The 12665-nt window shown below is 45.1% G+C and overlaps 1 protein-coding gene across 1 annotated transcript; it reads right to left on the bottom strand.

The window, feature by feature from the left end:
- Positions 1-2322: 2322 nt before the first annotated feature.
- On the bottom strand, positions 2323-9896 carry LOC115106969 (G-protein coupled receptor 22-like). Its single transcript, XM_029630235.2, has 5 exons — positions 9606-9896; positions 6600-7600; positions 5595-5721; positions 4705-4851; positions 2323-4426 (listed from the first exon to the last, which is right to left on the bottom strand). Exons 3-5 carry the CDS (start codon positions 5715-5717, stop codon positions 3341-3343), a joined length of 1356 nt encoding a protein of 451 aa, XP_029486095.1. The 5' UTR covers positions 5718-5721; positions 6600-7600; positions 9606-9896; the 3' UTR covers positions 2323-3340.
- Between the last annotated feature and the right edge of the window lie 2769 nt (positions 9897-12665).

Genomic DNA, 12665 nt, shown 5'->3' with positions numbered 1-12665 from the left:
ATGGCCTCAGGAATCAAAAGCCCTCCTCTTATCAGCCATGTGCGACCCTGGGCTGAGTGTTGGGTGAGAGGGAGAGGGAACAGAGGAGAGAGAGATGCTGTATAGAGAGAGAGAGCGGTGGCCTGGTGTGCAGTAAGTGAGCTAAGAAGGTGGGAAATGTTGTGGTCCAGGTACCAGAGGTGGATATTTCAGTCAGATAGGCCTACTCCGACTAGTTTTCCAGGTAGCACCCGAGATGACGTAAAGGATTACGATGATGTCACCAAACACCCTCGGGAAGTATTCATGAGAAATTAAACAAATTGTTCCAATCCATTCGGCTCCGCAGCTGGCAATGCTGATAGGTCTATATTTCCTGAAGAATGTTGGAGGTTTTGACATCTCTGTCTCGGCTCATCTTTCTTCATCTCATTCTAGTATAGAATTCTGCTCCTCTCCGGTCTGATGACTCAGAGTTCTGTGAGACTGATCGCTTATACAGGCGAGATTACTGCTACTTCAGAGAGGATAGTGGTTCAATGTATCCTCCTCGGCACTCTACTCATGTAGAGACCGATAGCCGAGGCCTATATAAAGAATAGGCTTGATGTTTCCGACCAATGAAATGTAGCCTGGAATCTAACCTTTGTGAACCTGTGCAGTGTGCACATCCTCTATGTAGGCATAGAAAAGCAGTCAAGTTGTGAAGATTGTGGTACACTGTTGGATTGTCTATGCGTTACTCATCTACTTCATATAGACAAGTGGTCTTGCCTTCATTTAGTAATGGCGCCTGAGGAGCGAGCCAACCTGTAATGAACAGTTAGATGGCTCTTCAATCAACTTCACCAACCTGCCTTTAGTGCTGCTTGCTGGCAAACAGCCAACCAAGTACCCCAGCTTATTATTGTCTCTTAAAATGCACATGGAGACGGAGTGATTTTTAGGAGACTCAGGGGGCCGTTCGATGGGGGTTCTAAAACTGAAAGCCTGGCTGCATTCCATACCCAAAGCATACAGCCACTCTATGATCTCTACAGAGTGGCTGTATGACGCTCCGCCAAACTGTTCCACACAGTTTATTTTTGCACCCCGGTCTCTTCCTGACCTCACATGGTGCCTCGACTGATGTGGCATATGACCACACCCCACAAGTTGTCAACATCCCCTCATCAAAAAATAATTTCTCAAAGGAAATGTATCCTGTTATCTCATTGGCCGAGAGATATGAGAGGGATGTTCATTTTTACACACACTTGCCCAATACAAACATTGCAAGGACATTGAATGGCAGAATGTGTTTAGCCGTGACTGCATTACAGTATATGAGGCAATATGAGTAATTCAATGGTATAATAAAGCCAAGTGTTTAACTTTCTCACATCCCCTCCCCTTCCTAGCTTCTATATGCCCTCTTTCAGCGGAATAGATTGCTAGGTATAGTGCATAGGTATTGTGTGTGTGAGACGTTGACAGCATCTCTCCGACGCAGAAGAGGGAAAACCACCATGACCTTGCCGTGTCATGATGGTGGCGGGAAGGGAGAGTGATTGTGATGCGTCGCCTGCCACAGCCACCCGTTATCATCTAGCTAGCAGTCCTAGCCTTGTTAATCACAAGGCATCAAGCGTGGGAGAGAGGGGAGCTCGGCAAAGGCAAGTGTTGTGGCGAGTGTTTTGTATCAGTACCTCATAGCCCGTGACCAGACCCCTTCACAATCACCCCCCCCCCCCCCCCCCCCACTTGCCCCATCCTTGCTAAGCGCTATGGCCCACAGTAGGTCTGAGTCCTCCCTCACTCACTCACTCACTCACTCACTCACTCAGTGTCCTCCAACTCCAACCAGAAAATACAGATTGATTTTGCCAGTTGGCCTCAGTGTGATTATGAAAAGAAGCAGGCTCCAGTTTTGGCAGCCATGTTGTTCTCTTCACCCCGACCTGTGGCTAGATGGCTAGATAATAAGAGAAGCAACATAACAGCTGTGTTATGGCCGGTAGAGCCGCTGGAGTCACCTCAGGATGGTTAGGCTACAGGCGCTGATTATGTGTTGAAATCACAAGGTCACGTCTTAGTAATGCTGTGATTAATTTTCAGATTGCAGACTCTCGCTGAGGTTGCAAAGTGCTGCTGGCCTCTTTCTATCCCTCCATCTTACACTAAATCACACATATAACAGGCACATGGAAAGACACTCTCAGAGGACAGGAAATGGGAAGTGTAATTTCACATGTAAGTATTTGTGGCTTTACACTGGCTAGATGTCCTCAGTGCCTAAGTGGACAAGTTTACGAAAGCGTAATAAAGTGGAGTATATGTGACAAAGACCCTTTACCCAGAATACCCAGTAGAATCCCCTCAACTATTTATTATAAAAGGACAAATACTTAGGGCTTAACGGAAAGAGTCACCCATTTTGAAATGTTCTATCATATTTGTCTATCTCTGAGCTGGGTTCTATCGATTCCAGGGGTCATTTCCTGTTTTCCTGTTTATCTGAGCTATTAGCCATTCAAGCAGGCAGAAACACAGCTGGTATGATGCATTTTGCTCATAGCTCAGAGATGCACAAATTTCATATACTATTCAAAATGGGTGAATCTTTCCTTTATGTGTTGTAAACATATATTTATTTTATACACTGTACATGACTATACACAATAATTATGTTACGTTTTATAACAACACCATGCAGTACGGTACTTAGTTTAAATTGTCCTTGATGCCACATCAACCTCTTCCAATAAATAGTAACACATGATCCCCTTTAGGGTAACTATACAGGTAAAACACTTCCATTTACATTACTGCTTTGGATAAGTTAAGCCCCCTTTTTAAATGAGTTGGTTCCTGATAATGTTTTGTCACCTTGTATGAGTGTCCATTGCTTATTCCATTTTATTCTTATTTCACGTCCTCATAATCCACATTGTCTTATTCTACATCTTCTGAACAGAAGCTGTTCTATCTTGACCTTGGCTCAGACGCATGTCTACCAACTCCCTCGAGCCATGCAGATATTCAATGGCTTCTCAGAAATGGTCTTTATTCCACTTTCTCTGAAGATGGACATCACATTATCCCACTCTGCCACCTCTGTTGAGAGGTGTGTCTTTCGGCCTAACAAGTGCCTCCAAGCCGATCTTCACGATCTCCTTTTCATTTATTTTTTACATTGTATTTAACCAGGCAAGTCAGTTAAGAACAAATTCTTATTTTCAATGACGGCCTAGGAACAGTGGGCTAACTGCCTGTTCAGGGGCAGAACGACAGATTTGTACCTTGTCAGCTCGGGGATTTGAACTTGCAACTTCCAGTTACTAGTCCAACGCTCTAACCACTAGGCTACCCTGCCGCCTTATCATGGTTGACAGACGATGTTGTTTTGTTCCAGGTCCTGGGAAGATAGACACTTCTGCCTGACCTCAGTCTCCTCGAAGGTGACTTTCTTGTTGTTCCTCTTGGGGTCGATCCAGGAGTTGTGAATGACCACGTTGTTGGGCATGGGCTCAGCCTCCACCACGGACACCACCCTCTTCTTCATCTTGCTCTTCAACACCTTCTGGAACTTCTGCCTGGTGAAGGCGTAGAGCAGTGGGTGAAAGATAGTCGTCCCGTAGGCCATAACCAGGAAACCCAACCGCAACTTGACCGTGAAGTCTGAGGGCCCTGCGCTGAGGATGACTGTGTTGAGGACTGTGATGGGCGTCCAGCAGAGCAGGAAGGTGGAGATGATGAGTAGGGACATCCTGAAGACTCGTTTCTGCCTCTCCCGCCGTTCCCGGTGGCGTTTAACGGCCCTGCGCAGAGCCATGAGGACGGAGACAGAGGTCCGCATGGACAGGACAGCAGGTGGGTTTCCGCCCCCTCTGACTGCCCCGCTGCCCTGGGACGCATCTGTAGATTCCACCTGCGTTGCGGTGGTCAAGGAGATGGTCTTCTTCTTGCGCTGCTTCTTCTTGGGCTGGTTGTGTTGGAAGCGCGTCCCGATGCGGATGTTCAGGGCCTGGAGTATCTTGTAGTAGGTCACCAGCATGACTACGGCCGTGAAGAAAAAGATGGGGATCTGAGCCAGGAGGTGGTAATACAGCCCCAGCTCTGTGTAGTACTCGTTCGTATGGACCACAGAGGCGACTGCAGTCTGGTTTACGGACTCCGAGCCAAAATCGCTGAAGAAGCCCACCTCCATGAAGGGGACCAGGAAACTGAAGAAGGACATAGCCCAAATCAAGCCCAGCAGAGCCACGGCGCGGCCCATGGTTAGCATGCGGTTGGCTGGACGCACTGAGATGTCGTAGCGGTCGACGGTGATGGCTAGCACGTTCGAGGCAGTGGCTACGCTAGCGAAGGAGACACAGGCTTCGTGGAAGCAGCAGACCAGCGCCGTATCAGCCTCTAGGGGGAGGAGTATTACCACGGCAGTCAGAGGGATGCAAGACACACAAACCTGGAACCAGAGAGATAAATAAGGATTAGGATTATCATTAGTTAAATTTGTCTCCTTCTACAGCAGATATAGTGGCCTGCTTCCTGAAGAATCTTGAGATTTGTCACAGAATAATTGCACTGCAATCATCTCATTCTAGACACTCACTGGAATTGTCCCTAAACATTGATTTAAGGTCAGTTTTGTGTTTTCCCTCCCAATGGTTAAAGTTTGTATTTTCAATGTATTAACTGATCCGAGGTCTGTGCCTAATGGAAACATCAAAGACTGACACTCACTAGTACGTCTAGGACGTGCAGATTCATGGTGACGATGTTGGACACGGAGGTGATGAGGTTCTGCTTCATGCAGTAAAGGACCAGCACTGTCAGGTTGCTGCTTAGGCCCAGCACGATCTCTAGCAGCAGGAACCCTGTCAGCGACACCTGGAAATCCGGAGGGTAATATCATTTTGTTTTACGATAATCACAGTATCACAATAATAGTATTGTAAAAACTGTTTGTGTCGAGATAACCAATTTCATACTGATATCTGCTTTCATTGCGATATGCTTTAATCGGGATATCTGCTTTCATTGCGATATGCTTTAATCGTGATATCTGCTTTCAATTGCGATATGCTTTAATCGTGATATCTGCTTTCAATTGCGATATGCTTTAATCGTGATATCTGCTTTCAATTGCGATATGCTTTAATCGTGCTATCTGCTTTCAATTGCGATATGCTTTAATCGTGATATCTGCTTTCAGTTGCGATATGCTTTAATCGTGATATCTGCTTTCAATTGCGATATGCTTTAATCGTGCTATCTGCTTTCAATTGCGATATGCTTTAATCGTGCTATCTGCTTTCAATTGCGATATGCTTTAATCGTGCTATCTGCTTTCAATTGCGATATGCTTTAATCGTGCTATCTGCTTTCAATTGCGATATGCTTTAATCGTGCTATCTGCTTTCAATTGCGATATGCTTTAATCGTGCTATCCGCTTTCAATTGCGATATGCTTTAATCGTGCTATCTGCTTTCAATTGCGATATGCTTTAATCGTGCTATCTGCTTTCAATTGCGATATGCTTTAATCATGCTATCTGCTTTCACGATAACTGACGTTGAACTACATTTACCCTCTTAATTAAAGTAGAAGTGGTATACATGTAAGCATGTACCTGGAAGCTGACAGGGTAGGGGATGGCAGACTGGGTCATATCAAGGTCAGAGGGTTCTGAGGTGTCGAGGACAGTCACGTTGCTCATGGTGGCTTCTGAGATCAGCACAGGAGGGGTATGCATTATCCTAGAGAGACATGGTGACACACAGAGAGAGGAGGAGAGAAAGATCAGGCCAGAGACTGATTGCATTAACTTATGTATAGTGAGAGAGAAAGGTGTTGTGTTTCACCACAGAAGTGTATCATATGCATGACTACTGACTGCCTCTCATCCTTGTCTTACGTGTCTCATTGTCATTTCCTGATGAACTAGGTTATATGGGAGCATACAACAGTGTAGAAGAGGCTATTTCTATTCCTTTTAAATCTCATCTAGCTGATCTATCTATCTATCTGTCTGGCTGTCTTTGTGAATTTGTCTGAGTGTATTTGTACCTCACTGGGATTCCATTTAGTGTGAAATGTGGCCAATGTGTGAACCTTTTCAAGTGTGGAAGTTTCAATCTCAAACTGATTTTGTGATGTCATCTTGATGGAATCTTTCAAAAGGTGGCAATTAAAAATCAAAAAGCCAATTTCCACAGTTTTCCGCTGTGCTTTTAAAAAAAAATGGTGTTCTGCCGTGTGTGATAATAAGATTTTCGCTTTGTGGAAAGAGTGAAAATGAGTACACTCCCTTTATCCCTTCATTGCTGACACCTTTTATCTAGTGTTACCTTGTTAGCTGACTCAAACTAATAGTGCTTCGCTTTAGTCGGTCGTGTCAGTGTTTTGTTGTTACGCTAGGCTTAGAGTTGCGTTTGTGGTTACTTTTGATCAATGTGTCCATGTTCTTTAGGTATTTCGCTTCATGAACGTCCTTGCTTTGCTTTCATGTCTAGATATAACACAGTTTCCCGTGTGATCTGCCCAGAGGCTGGTCATGTCCAGAGAAACTATCCAGAAACCAGACAGTCCTTTTGTGGCTCAATAGGCATTAATATTGCAGACACACTGTACTCACCTCTCCCTCGTGTGCCGTCTCCCCTTCAAGAGTCCATGAACCAGCCGGAGCCGACTTTCTGAGGCCCCGACAGGAAATCACAAGAACCAACCATAGTTCTGTAGTAGTAATGCTTTTGTAGTAGTAGTAATACTAATGCAGTAAATCTCCACTTGGCGCACTTTTAATCCTGATGGTGCAGCCTTTTGTCTAAATAATGGGAGTATTATGATGCAGATGAGTGCAGTTGGGGCCAACTGAAACTGCGTTTCTTTGGATCCTTCCTTTTTCTATTTCAAACTCAGCTCCACCACGAGAGAAAGACCAGTCCACCTTCAAAACATTTCTCCATTTACTTTACCCAGAGGCTGTATACAACAGTGATGGATCACAGAGGACTGCCCTATACTCTCGTACATCCAATAAAAAACACTGTATTCCGGTTTGGGGAAAGCGCCGAGGATTCATTAAACGCAGGAACACACGCACTCGTCGTCCGCGGTGGGCAGGGAGAGGATGTGCATCGTAGCATCCAGCCACGTGGTTTTACTAAATGAATGGTTTCTTTTAGGCAGCTGCTTGTCGTCCTTTTGTTATTTGATCTGTAGTCCTCCTCGGATCTTAACAGAGGCAGAGCAGTGCCTGGCTGATACTCAACTGTCCTCCCCTCTTCCTTCTGTACGTATTCCCTCCGACACCCTTCAGAAACACCCCTCTATCACCTTCCAGAGAGGAGAGTAAAGGTCAATGGCGTTTCCGTCTCCTCACACTTTGTAATTCCACTGGGGTGAGGCAGGATCACCTCAGTGCTGTGGCACCTTATACAAAGTCAGACCAGGCTGAGAGGAAGGTCATTAGCTGCTTTGGAGAGAGAGAGGAGAATATATTACAACACTGGGCCATCAGCTATGTGGCATTTGGTGCGTGCTCTCTCTCTCTCTTTCTGTCACAGAGTAGGAGAGTGGGACAAATCAGGGGATGACATCATCCTTCCGTTTATTTTTCCTCCCTCAATCGTCGTCCTGGAGAACAAAAAGATGGAGAGAGGAAGAGACGTAAATGAAAGGAGGATAATGAATGAGAAGAAAGTGTGTCATGATATTTCAGCCCCAAATGATCATTGTCCAGACAGTCTGAGCTGTATCAGTACGTTAAATCAACCCAGTGATAGATCTGCCTGTCTGTTGTCATTGTGTGTTTTGTTAATAACCTCTAATCGGGTTTGTATTGAATTAATCCCCCCCCCCCCTAGAAAAGGGGATGGAGAGAGATGGAGAGACACAGAGAAAGGTGATCTGACTCTTGTTTGATTCCTAGTGGATGTCTTACTTATTATACCTTTGGCTATTCAAGGCCTGTCATGCGTTTGTTTGACAAATGAGCCCTCAGCCTTTGAACTGGTCCTTTGTGCAGGCTCCCTCCCTCTGTCATCTCGCTCTCTCTCTTTCTTTCTCTCTTCATCTCTCTCTCTCTCTCCATCTTTTGCTGTGTCTGTCTGTGTGTGAACAGAAGCTTAAGAGGGCCAGAGACTAGCAGTGCTACTGGGAGAAGAGACAAGCTCGTATGTCACAGAGCATATGACAGCGTATGACACAGAGCATATGACAGTGTATGATCCGTATGACACAGAGCATATGACAGTGTATGATCCGTATGACACAGAGCATATGACAGCGTATGATCCGTATGACACAAAGCATGTAACTGCGTATGACACAGAGCATATGACAGTGTATAATCCATATGACACAGAGCATATGACAGCATATGATCCGTTTGAAACAAAGCATGTAACTGCGTATGATCCGTTTCACACAGAGCATGTAATAGCATATGATCCGTATGACACAAAGCATGTAACTGCGTATGACACAGAGCATATGACAGCGTATGATCCGTATGACACAGAGCATATGACAGTGTATGATCCGTATGTCACAGAGCATATGACAGCGTATGATCCGTATGTCACAGAGCATATGACAGTGTATGATCCGTATGTCACAGAGCATATGACAGTGTATGATCCGTATGTCACAGAGCATATGACAGCGTATGATCCGTATGACACAGAGCATATGACAGTGTATGATCCGTATGTCACAGAGCATATGACAGCGTATGATCCGTATGTCACAGAGCATATGACAGCGTATGATCCGTATGACACAGAGCATATGACAGCGTATGATCCGTATGACACAGAGCATATGACAGCGTATGATCCGTATGTCACAGAGCATATGACAGCGTATGATCCGTATGTCATATGGTTTTGTTTCTGTAATTTCACGCAGTGGCACTTCACACAGAGGTTAAGCCACTGGCTTTCAGTTATTCACTTGCACGCATGACAGCTCACAGTGCACTCTGAGAAGGTGGGTGGATGGGTGGGTGGGTGTGTGTGTGTGAGATGAATGGAAGGCTCAGGCTGTTATGAGAACGGTGTGTTTGCACAAAAGCCCCGTGCTCCGCTCCACGCTAAGAGCAAGGCTTCAGAGACACCGCGTACATAAGTGATGCTTAACATTATCAGAGTGTTGAGTAAGTGGGCAGGCAGGAGAAGGAGCAGAAATATAATCCCTTTGGATGAGACTGTGTGCTGTATTGGTCGAGTTATGTCTCTACTGTGTGACTGTAGGCTGGACGGAGCAGACAGGCAGAGACGATACTAGAGCGCTATGGTACTGTACGTGCAGTGAGTGCACACGGCTGGTGGTTCTTTGTCTGTTGGTACAATACGAGTGAGAAGTTTGCAGGCTTTTTGCTCCAGTTGTTCTTTTGAACTCATGTGCACGTACTGTACAGTATGGTGGCGTTTTGTGTTTTGACAACCGTTCCTCACGGTTCAGTAGAGGTAGAAAATGAGAGTGCTTTTGGCAAGAAGTCATTACTGTTGTCATTTTGAGTTTGTTTTTGAACGCATCTGAAATGCATGTATTTGCTTCAGTGTACACACTGACATTCATTATCAAGCGCGCAATTGTAACAGAGAATGGAGGAATCAGTGCAGTGATAGATGTTTACCTTGTCCTCTGAGGTAGTCGCGTGTGTGTGTCTCCGTCCTCTACCTCACAGCACTGTCAGCATAGATAGCCAGGTGGAACACTCCCTCCCAGGTAGAGTGAAGGAGGACGAGAGAGCGAAAGAAAAGGACCTGAAGCCGCTGAGGCGGTTTCTGGCTGTGTGTGACGGGTAAGATGGTGTAGTTAAGTCCTCAGGGTGTGTAAGGATCCAGGCTGGAGTAGAGAGATCACTGTTCTGCTCTCTGGCTGTGCTGCGCTCTCCTCTCCTTCTCCCACTCTCACTCGCTCCGTCTCGGAGCACTAATAGCCCTTCCTACTCACCTCGCCCACCCTCCCTCCCTTCTCTGGCAGCATGTCTCTCACACTTTCTATTTCTCTCTGTATCATCCTTTCGCGCTCAACATTTTCCCTCTCTCTCTCACTCTTCTCTCTTCTCTCTCTATCAACCCCCTCTCTTTCCCTATTCTCTCTTCCCCTCTCTACATCTCCTCTTTCCTCTGATTGGTCTCATGTAACAGGTCCCTCATTTCATCCTTTCATTAGCTTTGAGCTGTCTTTAGTTCAGTGTAGTATTGTGTCTAGTGTAGGGGTATTCAAGTAGATTTAGCCTGGGGGCGATTTTTGTTGGAGCGGATGGTCGGGGGCCGGAACATTATTATTATATTAATATAATTATATTATAATTATTATAATTATTATCATGTACACTGTAATTATATAATGTACACTGAAAATTGACCATAACTAAGCCCAAGAAATTGTATTTGAAAATAACAATTTAATTCCTTGATTACATTGAGACACGATCACGTCTCTTTTTTGGGGGGGGGGATAATTTTAAGTTTCCTAAATTAAAATAGTTTTTTGTTGAAATCTTGATGATTTTACAGTATATATATTTTTTGCCCCAAAAAATATTCAGTCGTGGGCCAGTTTTGGGAGGTCTGTAGCCCACTGCTCTTGTGTGTCTGTGGCCTAAGTGGCACTAGCTCCACAGACAGACATGACACCTATCAAGCCTGTGTTGTTCAGTAATGGCTATTTTCTCCACGTAAGCTCTGGAACACAGTCATTAGGATTCACATTCCACAGATTGGCCCGGTTTCAGTACTGAAATTGGGATGTCAATGTCAGGCAGAGGATAATGATGTCATATTTTGGCAGGAAATGGACAAATTAAAGAGGAGCTGTCTCTGTCTCAACTCCGAGGCTTCAGAGCACATACTGTTTTCTTCAGAGGGTGTTTTCCACTGGTGCCGGTGTCACTAGATTGAAGGAAGACATCTCGGAATTGTGCCAAAGGTCGATTTTTTATTATTTTTTCAAAATGATCTGTCGCTTTCTTTCTCCCCCCTCCCCCTCTCTCTCACTCTTTGTATCTTTCTCCCTCTCTTTGTCGCCATGCCAGTCTGTGTGTTTGCACTCTCTAGAAGACCGGGCTCGGCAACTGTGGCGAGTGTAATGGTACTTGAACCCTAGGAGACTTTTGGCCAATCATCGGTTGTTATACACCTGTCTGATAGGACAGACATAATTACCCTCAATCCATTAGTCACACTAGCCTGGTTGCCAGATCTGACTGTTTTATCTAACTCTTTTGTTGATTTGAATGCCAAATGCCACTGTGAATGACAATGGAGTTGGCTAATTTATGAAGAATATCTGGCAACATGACCAGGTTGCAGCCTGTAGGGAATATACAGCTCTGGAAAAAATTTGAGAGACCACTGCAAAATGATCAGTTTCTATGGTTGTACTATTTATAGGTATGTTTTGGGGTATAATTTACATTTTTGTTTTATTTTATAAACTACTGACAACATTTCACCCTAATTAAAAATAAAAGTATTGTCATTTAGAACATTTATTTGCAGTAAATGACAACTGGTCAAAATAAGAAAAGATGCAGTGTTGTCAGACCTCGAATAATGCAAAGAAAATAAGTTCATATTCATTTTTAAACAACACAATACTAATGTTTTAACTTAGGAAGAGTTCAGAAATCAATTGCGTCTTGGCATGCTCTCCACCAGTCTTTCACATTGATGTTGGGTGATTTTATGCCACTCCTGGGCGTAAAAATTCAAGCAGCTCAGCTTTGTTTGATGGCGTGTGACCATCCATCTTCCTCTTGATCACATTCCAGAGGTTTTCAATGGTGTTCAGGTCTGGAGATTGGGCTGGCCATGACAGGGTCTTGATCTGGTAGTCCTCCATCCACACCTTGATTGAGGTGGCTGTGTGGCATGGAGCATTGTACTGCTGGAAAAAAAACGATTCCAGCCTTGCTGAAGCACCTCCAAGATCATCACGATCTTCCACCAAATTTCACAGTGGGTGCGTGACACTGTGGCTTGTAGGCCTCTCCAGGTCTCACTTCAGGCAGATTTGTCTTTGTGAAGGACGCATGAATTAAGCCACGTTCAAGGTTGTCCTGGAAGAAAACTTGCTTCTGACAATGTTCCCGACCCTGAGGATTGCTTTTTCCAGCAGGACAATGCTCCATGCCACAAGTTTTGTGGACTACTAATGACCATCAGCAGGATCACAGCGTGGAGAAGCCTAATTACCGTGACTAAACGGTCACGTGGAATTTGACTGCCATCATGATTCGTGACTACCGGTGTGGCATTTAATACGGTCACAATAACAGCCCGTGTCACATCTGGAGGAAACCTGGCATCATCCCTACAGTGAAGCATGGTGGTGGCAGCATCATGCTGCGGGGATGTTTTGAACGGAGCAAAGTACAGAGATATTCTTGATGAAAACCTGCTCCAGTGTGCTCAGGACCTCAGACTAGGGTGAAGGTTCACCTTTCAACAGGAAAACACACTAAGCACACAGCCAAGATAACACAGGAGTGGCTTTGGGACATGTCTCTGAATGTCCTTGAGTGGACCAGCCAGAGCCCGGACTTGAACCCGATCTAACATCTTTGGAGAGACCTGAAAATAGCTGTGCAGGAACGCCCCCCACCCATCCCGACAGAGCTTGAGAGGATGTGCAGAGAAGAATGGGAGAAACTCCCCAATAGCAGTGTGCCAAGCTTGTAGCATCC

The sequence above is a fragment of the Oncorhynchus nerka genome, linkage group LG23 (assembly GCF_034236695.1).
Source record: "Oncorhynchus nerka isolate Pitt River linkage group LG23, Oner_Uvic_2.0, whole genome shotgun sequence".
Classification (NCBI taxonomy): Eukaryota; Metazoa; Chordata; class Actinopteri; order Salmoniformes; family Salmonidae; genus Oncorhynchus; species Oncorhynchus nerka.
The sequence above is the reverse complement of the archived record's forward strand: the minus strand, read 5'-3'. Positions and strand labels throughout refer to the sequence as shown.